At 47.0% G+C, this 14,737-nt stretch overlaps 1 protein-coding gene across 2 annotated transcripts in view; it reads right to left on the bottom strand.

The window, feature by feature from the left end:
* NTRK3 (neurotrophic receptor tyrosine kinase 3) overlaps positions 1–14,737 on the bottom strand; it is a 203,862-nt gene that overhangs the window by 20,267 nt on the left and 168,858 nt on the right. Inside the window, exons 15-16 of one of the 2 annotated variants that reach the window (XM_059482380.1) lie at positions 10,956–11,199; positions 130–204 (exon numbers count right to left, since the gene is read on the bottom strand). In XM_059482380.1, the coding sequence (XP_059338363.1) occupies positions 130–204; positions 10,956–11,199 (319 nt within the window). The remainder of the gene's footprint in view (positions 1–129; positions 205–10,955; positions 11,200–14,737) is intronic. The other variant, XM_059482378.1, reaches the window with a different exon arrangement.

Here is a 14,737-nt window from a genome sequence, read left to right on the forward strand (position 1 = left end):
ATCACAGACCAGAGCCCCTTCACTGCCAAACGCACCAAACCCGAGCTGTTCCCAAAACCACTCAGCCCCAGGAGTCATTCCATGCCCCAGCAGCAGCAGTCCCCCATTGCAGGGTTTGGGATCACTCACTGTTGCAGCTGCCGACGGTGCCAGTCTCTGTCGCTGCCACGCTGCGCTGAGCTGGCCCTTCAGACGCGGCCCTTCCTGACAGTGAATGGGTGAGAACAAGGGAAGGAGACAAACAAAAGAGAAGGGAAGGGTGAGAGAGGGAGGGAGGGATGCGGGGGGATGAAGCAAGGGGACAAGAAGGGAAAGGGTGTGTCTTTAACTGAACCAAAAGTCGTTTGCTGGCTGCAACATCCCAACGCTGCTCAGCCTTTGCTGTGAGGGCATCATGCAGGTGAGACCTTCTGGCCCCTGTGGCCACCACCTCACACCCCACACCTGCACCAGGGCACAGACAGGGTGAGCTGGGCAGGAGTCAAGGGGCACTCAGCCTCCTGAAACTTCTCCTTGGACTGTGAGGCCACACTGAATGGTCACACAGAATGTCATCCCTTGACGGACCCAAAATTCTTCTCAAGACGAGAAATTCTAGGATGCTTGAGCACTTGCTCTGTGTCTGGTACTTCAGCATCCTGCTTCTTGCCCATTGCCAGCCCTTCTGAGCATGGTGCAGGGACTCATCTGCCTCTGCCAGCAGAATAAGGCCCAGGTCTGATATCTTCACTGAATAAGCTCAGACCAACCAGAGTTAAAGGTGTCGTTGGCCAAATGTCACACTGAAGCACCTCACACATCACCCTACACTGGCCCAAATATCTTTGTCCCATCAGTACCGTCACAGGCTGGGGAAGAAAATAGCTGATCCCACAGCTCCAAATCACCCACAAACCTGCCAGGAATCAGAAATCTGAAGTTTAGAAAGGGGCAGGGGAAGCAAAATTCTGGGGCAGGAAATACAGCACTACATTTTCCTCTGCAGCAAAGTAGGAAAGATTTGGAGAATAGGAGAGAGAAAAAGGGGTAGGGATCTCAGTGAGCACATTAGGAGTGAATGAGAAGCATAAAGTCTGCTGACTTTCCAGTGAAGTGTTTGTGTTCCCACGAGGACAAAATTCCAAGATGGAAAGGCAGTTGGTGAGCACAGCGGTTTGGGGGTACACTCCTGGCTGTGCTGCTGAGGAACTCAGGCTGAGAACTGCCTGGAGAATGCCCCAAATACGGCCTCAGGGTGTGTCCAGCTGGTCATTGCCCTGGGCACCTGCCCACCCTGCATCATCAGTGGAGACTGAGCTGCCGAATGTAGCTGACAGCTCATTCTGCTTGGGGAATTGCCCATTGGATGACTGACTCACCTCCCTTCCCAAAAAGTTGAGGTAGGAATTGTGGGGAGGAAAAGCTTAGAAAATTGTTTCATGATGGTTGTTTAAATTGCCTCTGCGTTACAGTTGGGGGAAAACAAAAGAGAAGTCTGTGCATGAAACTGCATCCTAAAGCCAGCTGTGGCAGAGGCACGGATGTTGGAAAGAAGTAGAGCAAATGAAGTCATCCAGCAGTGGGAGAAAAACATCAATATAATATAGTGCAGAACAAAGCAAATTCTACCTCAAACACAGAGCTGAAAGGGAAACATCTCCTCTGTCAGATCTATTACCATGCATTTATTCCAATAACAAATAACTAACCGGGAGAGTAACCCAAACCTGATTTATTTCTCCATCTAAGTAAATATGTAGAGGCAGCTGAATTTGAGAGTAAAAACCACTGATCTCATATGTTTTTTCATATATGTTGGAAAAAATAGGAGTGAAGTTTCTGCCTTGCTGCCAGGGGATGCTGGCAAAGCATTTGAGCTATAGATATTGTATCTTGTCACTAATGACTGCAGGGAACTAAAAGGGATTTGGATTTTTTAATGCTTCACATTAATTGATAATTTGGTCTCAGAATCCACAGTGGAACAGAGGATTTGCTATATTGGATCTGTCTAGTGGCCCATAAAATCTGGCGTCTTGCCTCAGTGATGCTCAGAAAAATTATCATCCAGCTCCTTTGCTTAGAAGGTTTTTGGCCATTCCTGTAAGGACCATACAGCAGAAAGGGGCAGAAGGTCCCTCTGCAGCAAACATTTCCAAAAACTCTGATATGTGAGTTTGGCAGGGTTCTCTATACATATTTGTTTGGTTTTTTGTTTTGTTTCGTTGGGTTTTTATAAAGCAAGAAAGAAACTCTTTAACTACAACCATTCTCAACAGATACACTGCTGCTTTAACTCTTGGTCTCCACAGCCCAAAAAGAGAGGAGGTGAACTCCAGGTGTTTTCAGAAGGCAAACAGGAGCAAGGCTGAGAGGCCAGAGTGGGGAGATGCCTTGTGCTGAGCAGAACACTATTGATTAGGCAGTATAAAGATTTCCCTCACTAATGCCTTTAGCAATCTTATCATGTGTCGCCCACATAATTGGATGGGGAAGGGAGAGGTGGAATCACTTAAGCGTTCAAAGCTCAACACGCGCTGAGAAAAGATTCCCATTCCGTGTGTGTGTGCAATTTTGTGCATCGTTGCCCCTTGATTGTACATTGAACACGCTCTCTTTGACAGCAGGGCCCTAAACAGCCCTGGGTATTAAAGCTGCTTTCAAATAGGGCCTTTCTCCATCCAGAGAGGGGGGAGAAGGAGCTGGGAGAGGCAGGAGTATGAAACTGGGGGGATCAGGAGGGGAAAGCCAGGAGAAACTCTGACTATGCAGGAATCAGCAGGAAAAAAAGAAAAGCAGTGGTTTCCTTCCATACAAGCATCTTAATTAGGGATGGTAATGAAGATACTTGCATTTAAATTTTTTTAGGGGTGTCTTCAGTTTGTCATGAAGCAAAGCGTAATTTATCCACGATCTCACTAAACTTCTCTGCCTCCAGTTTATTTGCTGATCACACCGAGGCTGAGGGTGCTCCCCACCTTTTCCTAATCAGTGTGTCACCACACAAAAGATCTCTTGGCTGCCCCCATGGTAAAGGAGAGCTGAGATCATGGTCTCCTTGAGAGGTGGGAAGGCAGGAGGAGGCCAGTGGCCAGCTGGACTGCAGTGAGGAAATGGGTTTAACAACCTAGACAAGATGAGAGGGGAGGGTTTTACATTTGCACATTCCAATCTCGATGGACTGTAAGTGGCAGTGCTCCTCCCAAAGCATGAACAGTTCATGACCCACACTCTTTCTGGCCCATCTGTGCTGGAATCAGGGAGCTGGATTACTATGCTGGCATAAGGTTCTTGACCTTCTTCTGCTCTAGATGCAGATTAAATCAGTTTAAATTTAAATACGGTTTAAATTTTTACCCACCTTGATAAAACCCAGAACCATCAGCATCTCTGACCTACTGTGTACAAAATCCTTCCTTGTTTCTGGTGACACCCCAGTGAAACTCATTGTGAATGGATCTCCACCAAGGGAGAGTCTATCTTGCTTAAAAGGAGGCATTGAGCTCTTTTCCCTGTCTGTCACAGCTTTCAGGCTAATGGGATGCTCCAAATGGGGACAGGAGAAGGAAGCGAGCACACTGCATGCAGGCAGCCTCTAGCAGGTGTTGGGAACCACACTTGGACAAAACAAATTAAAACAGGGGAAAGAAAAACAGTTTCACAGTCAGGGGGAAGGGAAAAACTAAAGGATGGATGGGGATCACAGGTAGCCTCTCTTGTCTCTCTAGATCTGTTGGCTGCAGTCAGGGAACACTGAAAATAGAAAAGGGTCCTGCCCTCCATAGTAAAGTTTTATGCAAAGGGAATTGCTTTGAAGAAAAGGGTTCCTGAACTTCGCCGCAGGAAATTTGCTATTTCAGGTTTTTACAGCAGAGGTGAGAGGCTTGGGTAGTTTGGCTGCATTGAGAAACAGCCCCAGCTTTCTGAACAGAACTGACTCTAACCTATGGGGATGGTATCACTACCCCAGGGATGGTTCCAGCACTTGACTGGTTACTCCCAGGACTCTCCCCAGATCTCAGGAAAGCAGAGATCAGCCTGGACAGCTTTTAAGAGCAGCCAAAGTCCAGTCAGCATGGACATGGAATGGAAGAATCATCCCTGTTGACTCCAAACTTGTCCTAGACATCCTCAGGTGTTTCAGCTCAGGAAATACTGAACAACAAACAATTCCTCCCTGTTTGGCTACATCTTTGACCTCTGCAAATGGAAGGTTAAAAACCATCAGGAAGCTAAAATGAAAGGCTTTGAACTCCCAGCCCTCTGGATCTCAGCCTGATGTTCGGGAGAAATCAAAAGCCTCAATTCAAAATGCCTGGGAAATGGGGCTGAGTTTTGATTGAAAGATCCTAAGTTTGATAAGCTCTCAGTAGGTATGTGAGGGTTGGGGACAACACAGGGATTTAGCTGGAGGTCAGTGTTTAGGTGAATATTGAGACTGTATTAAACAAAAATTCTGAGCCAAATGACTTGCAATGACAGCAGCAACATACCCCAAGCAGGAGAAGAGGTGAGCGTGGAGGTCAAGTACCAGAACAGGGAGTTTTTATCTCCCAAAAACAAACCGCTCTTTTGTGCCTGTGCTTCAAAGAAGATGTCACCAGATTGTGAGAGCTCTTCACCTGCCACATCCCTCTCATTACTGGAATGAAATAAATGGCAACAGCATGAAAACAGCAACTCAAGCAGGAGAACAACAGGTAGACATTGAGAAGAAGGGGAGCGAGAAAACAGGGTGCGGATACAGGTCTTGACAGGGTGGAGAATTAGGGCAATTACCGTTTCTGAGGAAATGCCAGGAATACAGCACAACCTAATTTCCCCAATTAATTCTTCTGCACTTGAGCTGCTTTGTGTGAAGGGCTCTTAAAGTTCCAAACAGGAGAAAAAAAAAAAAGAGACTCAACATTTGTTTTTCCCTCAGTGTAGAAATGGGGAAGTGTCGAGGGAAAATGTCTGGCTAAAACACAAGATGATGCTGTTACATCTTCCTTTCAGGAGATAAGGAGTTGTGCCACAAACTCAATTTGCAGAGGTTTTTATAGGAGCCACAGAGATATCAAAGACCAGCACGTTCAATACCACACTGACTTTTCCTGCACGCAGAGCACACCAGGACAGGCACAGAGACACTTCACCCACACACCCACATTGAGCCATTCCCTCACCTCCCCTTGCCAGCCCTACTGCAGCTTAGCAGGAATCTGCTTTCTCTGCCCCCAAAACCCAGTCAGGACAGTGAGGCACCATGGCATGAGCCACCCACACCTAAAGAGGCATACAGATGTCATCTAGGAGGAGTGATGGCAATAAGAACAAGGAAAGAAATAAATCAGGGTTTGGGGTGATGGGATACATGGGATAAACAGATGTTGAGAAGGGCATAAATACTTTCAAACACAGGCTCTTGCAAATAGGAAGACTGTAGCTCTGCTTGACTGGCACATCTGTATCAGTCACATCTCCAGGTCATTATGAGGCTTTTTTGCCCCTACTCTTATAGGTCTGACAAAGCAAGATATATTTCCATGATCCCAGCTAAGAAGGAGAAAATTAAAACACTTTTCACTTCTAAGTCCTCTTCCTAATAGAACATACATTTGTAGATGTGAAACTTTCCCAAAACCTGAGCAGAAAGGATGTACAGAGAGCAGCATATCACGTTTTCCTCCTCAGAGAAGGGCCAGAAGAGGAAAAGGTGGTGCACAGATGCACCTGCACAGCACTGAGGTGCTGGGAATGGTGCTGATGAGGCTGAACGTGACACACATTGTACCTTCTACAACAGATCCCCCCAACACCCAGTGTGGCCAAGGACTGAGCTTGCTTCCCCCCATCAGCACTGAGTGCACAGCCTGGCAATTTCTCTGTCCAGAGCTGACTTACAGCCACTGTACACCGGCTCTACCATAAAACCTGAGAGTGGCAGCTTATTTTCCCTCCCAAACTGAGGCAGTACCACATTCCAGCCAGAAATTCAGAGGGAGTTTTCCTCCCCTGTGCCTGTTGGCCTTTCCCTTAGCAGGTGATGGTTCAGAGCCCCAGCACACTCATCACAGGGCTCCATCCTGGTGCTGACAGGGCTGGGCAGCAGTTCCCCTGTGCTGGGATCCACAGCGCATGAGCTGCACAGCAAAACCACAAAGAACGCACCAGGGGGCTGACAGGATCCTGAGGGATCCACAGGAGCTCTAAGGGGCTCTGCACAAAAAGGCAGATTGGGGAAAGTACAGCTGACCCTCTGCAGAGAGCTCAGAGCTGCTGGGAACAGAGCACTAGTGATGGTGGGATTATTTTGGAGCCCTCTATGGAGAAGACTGTGGGTCAGACTAAATCCAGTTTCAACACAAGGCTTGTCTGTTAGTCTTACCCACCATGCTGGATGAGCCTCCAGCTGCTAAACCTCAGTGACTTATTGCACACCTGGAAACCTCACTGGAAAAATAACTGGCTGTGTCCATGAGAAAGAAGCCAATCTTGAGTGGCAGAGGAAAAGAGATGGTCAACATGGGAGATGGTCACCAGAAAAGCAACCTTAAATGGGTATTGAAAATTATCAAGAATATGGGGGTTTTGCTGGCTGTTTTAAAGAAAGAGAAGAAATAAATTGTTTGCACAGTAAACCTTCATGCTTCAGAGGAGGCGGGATCTCAGACTTTTTAAGGAACGCTGACCTAAGGCCAAAGTCATAGCAGAAATTCTGATGGTATAAGGGTGTGAGAGCCAAGGTTCTCTTCAAGGGAAGAGATATTAATCTTTTATTAAACCAACTGATACAACAGAAAATAACAATAAAAAATAAGTACTCAGAGAGGGTTTGTGCACCTAAAATCCATTCTTTCTCCCCTATCAACAAAATCATAAGTTCCATTAAAAGATATTGCTTCTTCCTGCAAACCTTTTTTCTCCCAAATCCAAACAATGCTCCAGGGTGGTGAGGACACAGAAACAGGGAGCATTTTTGTCATTATGATTATCTCTGCATTTGTAGAAATAAATAAATAAATAAAATAAAAATAAAAATAATAAAAATAAAATTATAATTAAAAATAAAAACCAATAATAATAATAATAATAATAATAATAATAATAATAATAATAATAATAATAATAATAATAATAATAATAATACAGAGCCCCCTTTTCAAGTCCTGCATATGTCTTTTTCTTTACAAGCAGGTGTGCTCTGCATGGAGATTGATCTCTGCGAAAGGATGGAGCTAAATCCCTTAGAAGGGTCAGGCCCAGCCCAGGATTTGGAGCAGGATGCCAGAAGAGTAGGACAGAGGAAATATGGACAGAGGAATGTCTTCATGAGGTTTAATGTCTACATAAATCCTTCCTCTCTTTGGCATGTGACTTCACTGCTGATGTCCCACTCATGTCAGGACATCCCCTTGGGAGTTATTAAGGAGTCTTGACTACAATTTAAGGCTGTGTTCTCATCTGAAGATGAAGAAATACTGCCCTGTCCCTGGACAGCTGCCACATGATTTTTGTTTTGGAACTGAATGACACATTTTGGGGGGAAAAAATGGAAAAATATTTTGGTATTAGTGGAGCTTGGGCGAGTCCAGAGCCACAGAAGGGCTCTTGGAGTACCCAAACCCCAGAGTGCAGGGTGAAAGAGCAGCTTGGGGCTCTGATCTCAGCCCTGGTGATGCCCCCAGCTCTGACACTCCCCCAGAGCCACCAAAACATCCTCCAGGACAGCTCTGGGCAGGGCCCCTGTGCCCCACTTGCTGCAGTCTCTGTGCCACCCTCAGCTTGGCTGAGGCACCGTGTCCCTGACCTGCAGCGTCCCACCACCTGCTGTCACAGCCCTGAGTCATACCTCAAAAAAAAAAAAAAAAAAATTGCCTACCCACACGGTTTTTTTAGAGAAAACAACAAGGAAAATGAAATCCGCCCAAACCTTTCCTCTCCAGCGTGGATATATTCCATCCTGCCTTCCCACAGAGACCCACACCAAGGATTGCACAGCACGTTACACAACACAGCACAGAAATGCTCCTCCAGCAGCCCCTCCTTCCCTCTGCTCACAGGAGCTGGGCCACTTCTCCCTGGCTCCCCAGTTCCTCCACTTTCCTCCTCTCTCCACTCAGATGCTGCTCCACCTCCTCCCTCCACTTCCACCTCCACAATCACTTTCTGTCCATCCTCTCTTCTCAAAAGGAGGTTAAAAGGCAGCAGCTGATGAGATCCCTCTGTGATGGAGGAGGAAGAGGATGCATCAGCCTTCAGGATTGTTCCCCCTTTGCAGAGAGGGGGAACAAGCCTCTCTGCTGTTTTTGTTACACAAATGTTTGTTTTCTGTACCCAAATGCGTAACAGAAAATTAATCAGTTCACCTTTGTTAAAGCAATTTCGCATCCCACAAACGCAGGAGCCAGATGGTGTACTTTCTTTGTCTTAAAAGATTAAAAAATGGGGAAGAAAGGAAATGGCTAGGAACTAATCCTCAGCCTGGAACACGGTAATACAGCCACACATCCAGTTATCCAGGCTTGCAGGGCCTGAGCAGGAGCAAACACAGCGACCCAGAAGGCTGAAGAGAGTGCTTGCAGAGTGCTTCTCATTTTGTGTCAGTTTGAGTGGGGGATTTCTCCCTGTGTTTCCAGAATATGACAAATTCCAGCCTCTCCCAGGGCTGTAGCTTGGACACACCAAGCAGGATTTTCTGGAACCAAGTGAAGCAGAGCTTTGCTCCAGGTCCCACAGGTGGCAATGGCAGCTGTATAAAGGGGAAAGCTGCCATGCACAAACACTGGGAAACAGACTTGGAAACGTCACCAGGCAGATCATGGATGTGACCAGGGACAGCACTGAAGACTTTGAAAGTTCAATTCTCCAGCCAAATCTCCAGCTTTCAGAGCTGAGAGCAAGGAGCAGTTTGACTCTCCCACTTGAGCTTGTTTGCTCATATTCTGGGAGGAATGTGGTTGGATTGTGCCTGGAGGGGGATGAAGGACCCCTGGCCCCTGGAATTCTGCTCTTTGCTGGCCTGGGGAGGCTTCCCAGCTCTGTCACCAATTCCTGCTTTGGCCTTGGGCAGGCGATGTAAATCCTCCGCTCCTCATGCCACCAGTGTAAATATGGGCAATCAGAACCTTATTTTGCTAGAAACCTTCTTTAACAGAGATAACAGAGAATTAACTTCATGATCAAAAGTTTTAAATATACTGAAAGTAAGCGACAACAAAGAAAGGAAAATCAACTAAGAACAAAAGTCTGTGATGGTCTGAAACTCAGTTCTTGCTCTGGTAGGTAGGTGATAACTGTTTACTACTTTAGTCATATTTGGCAATTTGTGTATGCAGAGAAAAGTTCAATAAAGAGCCTTAGCACACTGCATGAGACAGCACAGAGCAGTCCTCAGCAAAGCACTTTGCACAGACAGGATGAGGGCTACAGGACACCACCACAGAGAAGACAAAAAAATCCCACAACAATAGACTGGCCTGTGGAGATCATCTCAGCCCTCCCAGCTGTGGCAGCAGCCAGCAATTTCTGCCCTTGCACAGAGGGCTCTCGGTGCTGCAGGAGCACGAGCTCGGCTGGGATTGTGTCCCGCAGTGTGACACTGCCTGTGGCTGGGGCAGGATTAGCAGGGCTGAAGGGAAGAAGGCAGGCAAGAACTTGGGTAATCACATGTGCTGCTTCTCATCCTGCCCTGGGCTCTTCTCTTTTCTGCTCGTTCCTTCCTGAAGTTTCAGCAGTTATGGGACCACATCACCTCTCTTTCCTCATCACTGCCCAGTAACTGCACTGAGACCTTTTCCCAGCATGAGCTTTTCTGCTGCACAGTGAGGATTGGTTCCCTCACTGGTGATTAAACCCAGTGGCAATCCAGTGTTCTGGCCTGGGAGGAGTGATACATCTCAGCACAAATCTGATCACATTTCCCCTCCTCCCCACTTGGCACTTGGCAGCCATCACATAATGAAAAATTCCTGAATTTGATCAAGACAATAGGCCACCCCTTTCTGGGTAGCTTGGGGAAATCATCCTCCATGCCAAACATAATGTAAGCTGAAATAAATCAGCCCTGTGCAAGCATCAGGCCAGAAACCATGGCTCCCTATCTTGAGAATCCCTTCCCTGCTGGTGGATGGTCCAGAGACAAACTCCTACTGCAGTGTGCCCCAAACAGTTCTCACATCACATTTCTCCTGCAGCTGGGAAGGGAAAAATGCTGTTCCCCCAGGGATGCTGCCACCAGGCAGGCAGGACAGTGCAGACAGGTACAGAGGGAGTGTGCAAGACAAGGGAACAGTGTGAGCACAAATCACAGGAGAAAAGGCTGGGAAGGCACTCCTGGCTCATTGAGTCTCTCCCCAGAGATGAGTACAGAATCAGCCTCTACACTAAACCCTGGCATTTTTGTCTAGTTTCTTCCTCAACCTCTTTAATGACAGGCTTTCAGCAACCTACCCCTGGCAAATTATTCCATTGTTTAAATTATGACCTTGCTGGGAAAAAAAATGTTCTGAGGTCAAACCTAAATTGACTATTATTTCCTCTTCCATATTTTATGCACTTATCAGTCAGTCTTTCAGTTGCCTTCTCTCTGGGTCCCTGTATTAAGTTTCTTTAATCTAACACCAGAGGTCACAGCCTGTAGTATTTATCATCTCTCTGGATTACCTTTAATTTGTCAACGTCTTCAAAAAACAAGGAATAAAAATAGGCAGTAAGGATGGAATGATTTCAGAGCCATCCAAAAGCATGTGACTGTGTGCTGGGGTATCACAGAGTCTGTGTGTAGGCATCTGCATGGGTGTCTGAACTACAAGCATGGCCAGGAGTGAGCAGGATTGAGGACAGTGGTTTAGGGATGCCTGATCAACTTCTGTGCACGTTTCAATGAGATAATAACCAAGCAAGTGAGCCCAAGAGCTCCAAAAACTGATTTACTGTAACTTTTCCCATCTCCCTTTGCTCTGAGCATCAGAGTGCCACTGCAGCTATCTTACCCTGTAGTAATCAGTGCTGTAGACATCTCTTGACATCCCAAAGTCTCCAATCTTCACCAGCAGGTTGGCTCCAACCAAGCAGTTCCTGGTGGCCAGGTCTCTGTGCACAAAGTGCTGGGAGGCAAGGTACACCATTCCAGAGGCAATCTGGCTGGCAATGTGGAGCATCTGGGATAGCCCTAGCTCCCCTTTGGCTTGTCGAGGCTGCCCATCCACCAGGATCATTGCATCTGGGCCGTGTGCCCTAGAGGGAGGAAAGAGCAAAAAGCACAGAGTTGGGTCTCAGGAGTGACAGGAATCCCACACAGTCATTGCTCTTGCTGTTGGGGACCAGCCCCAGCTCTGTGCTGTGAGGACAGACACAGCTCCAGTGGAAAGGAACAGAGAGGATTATATTAAAACTATACTAAAAGAATAGAAGAAAGGATTTCATCAGAAGGCTGGCTAAGAATAGAATAGGAAGGAATGATAACAAATGCTCTCGGACAGAGAGTCCGAGCCAGCTGACTGTGATTGGCCATTAATTAGAAACAACCTACATGGGCCAATCACAGATGCACCTGTTGCATTCCACAGCAGCAGATAATCAATGTTTACATTTTGTTCCTGAGGCCTCTCAGATTCTCAGGAAGAGAAATCCTAAGGAAATTATTTTTCCTAAGAGATGTCTGTGACATATCACCCTTTTTTATTTTAGTTAAATTAAAAAGAAAAGTGTTTGTAATTTTTTCTGCTGGGCTCGTGCAGAGGAAAGAACAAACACTTGACAGGTTATCTCTTGCCAATCAAAACCTCAATCAAGTGCTGATGTGGAATGATCAGGGAAATAATTCACCTGTAGAACATAACCAGGAGGTTGAGGCTTTGGGGGAAAAAAGTCACCATTCTGGCTTCCCCTTCTGAAATCCCTTTTCTGTCCCACAGCAGTCCAACTGTGGTGCTGCTTCACAGGAAGGGGAACACCAGAATTCTGCAGGTTTTCTAACAAAGCCTGTTTGTTTGAGCTAACAGCAAATGGCAACAACTTATTGCAGGCTGCATAATGGCAACGTGCTGTTACCCCTGCTTCAAAACTGCTGCTGACAGGAAACAAAAGCTGGAAAACCAGCAACCAAAGGAAAAAGGGGGAAGTGATGCACACCCTCAGTGAGCAGAGAGGGATGTGGTCACTGCAGACCCCAAGGCAGTGGGGGGTTGTGCCAGGAACACCCAGCCTTGCCCCCCACCCAACCTGCAGGTAGATTCCTGTGTACACCATTCCTAGGGATGCTCCTTGGAAGGCCTTGCCTGTATTTCCCCATGCCAAGAACTTTTCTATCAGTATTTTCTGAGGCAGGACAGCATCACTGCAGCCTGCCTGGTGCAGAAAGCAGGGTCTGTTGTGGCACCATCAGCCTGGTGGCTTTGGAAGGCACAAGGAGCCATGCCAGCACGTGCCACCACTAACCCAGCTGGTATCTGCTGATCCTGGTGCTGCCCCTTGCCACACCAGTGAATGTTTCAGGCCACTAAAACTCTCTGTTCTCTGGGAAGCACACAAAGGTCTAACAACACCGAGGGGAATTTATTTATTGTGCTTTTCTCTAGGAAACTGGGTCTAAAGTGAGTCTCTTCCGTTTTACTGTTTTTCCAATTTCTGCAGTTAAACTAGGAAAAGTCCATCTGAACATCTTACAGACTCCCAGTGTCCCTGGCCTTCAGTGTCTGGGAGTCACTGTCCCCTGCTGTGGGCTGAGTGAATTATTCCATGATAAAAACTGCTGCTTGCTGAGGGATTCCAAGCAGCTCTGCATCACCAACCCTTCCAGATCCCCTTGCAGCCCCCATTCCCCACCAGCAGACACTTTACCTGGCAAAGCCCAAACTCTCTTTCCATATGACATTTCCTCAGGCTTTTTGAGTGCTTCATTGCAGGGTTTAAGCTCCCTTGTCCCCAAAGCCATCTTCCTTTGGGACATAAAGTGCTTTTTCACTGCCTACCACATTCCAGCATGCAGGCAAAGGAGCACATATAGCTGCTTTTTCCAAGGCTGCACAGGAAGGAGAAGCTGGCAGCTAAACACAGCTGGAAGATGAGAAGCTGCAGTCCCAGGGACCACACAGCTGGAAAAGTTTCTTTTCCTTCATAAAGGCCAAAGATAATACAACAAGCTTTCTTTTCCAATGAGACTGGAGATGAATTTCATCAGGCATGAGTGCTTCTCAGACATGTCCCAAGAAAGAGCTGGGACATGGGAGTGAGAGGTCCATGGCTCCAGCATGATTTCAGCCTTAGGAACACACTGCTGAAGCAATTCCATCAGGCAGTGGGCACATGACATCTTTCTGAGACACTGAGAGAGCCTGTTTTGCTCTGTACTCTTTGGGAGGTTAACTAGAGCAGTGAGAGAGGCTGTTCCTCAGCTCTAATATCTGACTCCTCTAAGGAAATAAGGTTGGTGGCTCTGCCAGGAAAAAGGATAGGTCAATTTGGAGTTTTCCTTTGTGAAGCACTTGAAGACCAGCATTTCTCGGCCTCTTTTCAGACTGCCTGCCTTCAGTCACAAGGCTGAGGCATTGTCCTTAACACTGCATCACCAGTCTGGGCTAAAACACCCTTTCAGCCCAGCCCCTGGTTTCATACTGGTGGCAGAGCTCAATCTGCTGCTGCTGGGAGGTTGCTGAGGCCTCCAGGTGTGACAAAAGAAGGTCCCAGGTAAGCAAGGCTGCTCGCCCTTGAATGTGACTCTGAGGAACTCTGTGAAGCCAACAGCCTTCACTCATCCTACCTTGACAAAGATGTCTTGGATCTATCCAGAGCTTGAGACAGGGGCTGAGCTGTAAATCCTATTCAATCTGCCCACAGCTATACCAAAATGAGGATGAAAATCGATGCAGGAATATTCCCAGCTCACCCACTGCCCTGCAAATGCCCCAAAGCTGGAGACAGGTTGGCACTACTTGGCAGAGGAAAGAAGAAATATCTAGGATCCTTCCTTATATTCTTCTGGTGTGGGTGATTGCTTAGAAGTGAAAACCTCAGGTAAAAACTTGTGCTTCCTGGTCAGAAACTGTGTTGGTAGAAAAATACTCAGTGAGTGTATCCCAACCCCAGAGCTAGACCTGCCGTGCACAAGATTCTTGTTCCCCCTGCAATCATATTCACACTTAGCAGTCAAAACAGGAAAATATCAAGGGTCCAATTTTCTAAATATTGGGAAATAAAACTACTAATTATTTCAAGAGGTAAGTACCACTCCACTTGCGTGCAGGTTTCAGAGTGGAATTTCTATTTTGTGGCAGAAGAGCACCATAAACATCCTCCCACAGCTGCTCCCTGGCCCTTGCTGCTGCTGGATACAGAGCACACAAGTGATCTGCCTCAGGCTGGTGAAATGGTTGAATGATGATGGGGGGCACTGGGAGCTCTGGTAATTTGCATCTCTCTAGAGACAGAGAAGGTAATTACAGCACTTCTTCAGGCCTTGCCTGACTTCATGAGTAGTCTGGTGCCACAGGTTAGGGACCAGGAACAGGGATGGACCCCACAGGCACTGCCTGAGACTCCTCCAACATTTATCAGGCCTTTTCTGAATGCAGGAATGAGAACAGTGACCAGTAAATGCCTAGCATGCAAATCAGGTCAAGGACACCAACAAATTTCTCAAAGGAATATTTTGAATATTTTGGTTCTTGTGCTGTTGAAGCAGGAGCTCAGTGGCTGAGGCAGTGATGGCAAGTGGCCCTCCTGCTTCAGTGGGACATGGCTTTGCTGGACATGCAGGACTTGGAGCTGCTGACAG

Source organism: Ammospiza nelsoni, chromosome 14 (genome assembly GCF_027579445.1).
Source record: "Ammospiza nelsoni isolate bAmmNel1 chromosome 14, bAmmNel1.pri, whole genome shotgun sequence".
Classification (NCBI taxonomy): domain Eukaryota; kingdom Metazoa; phylum Chordata; class Aves; order Passeriformes; family Passerellidae; genus Ammospiza; species Ammospiza nelsoni.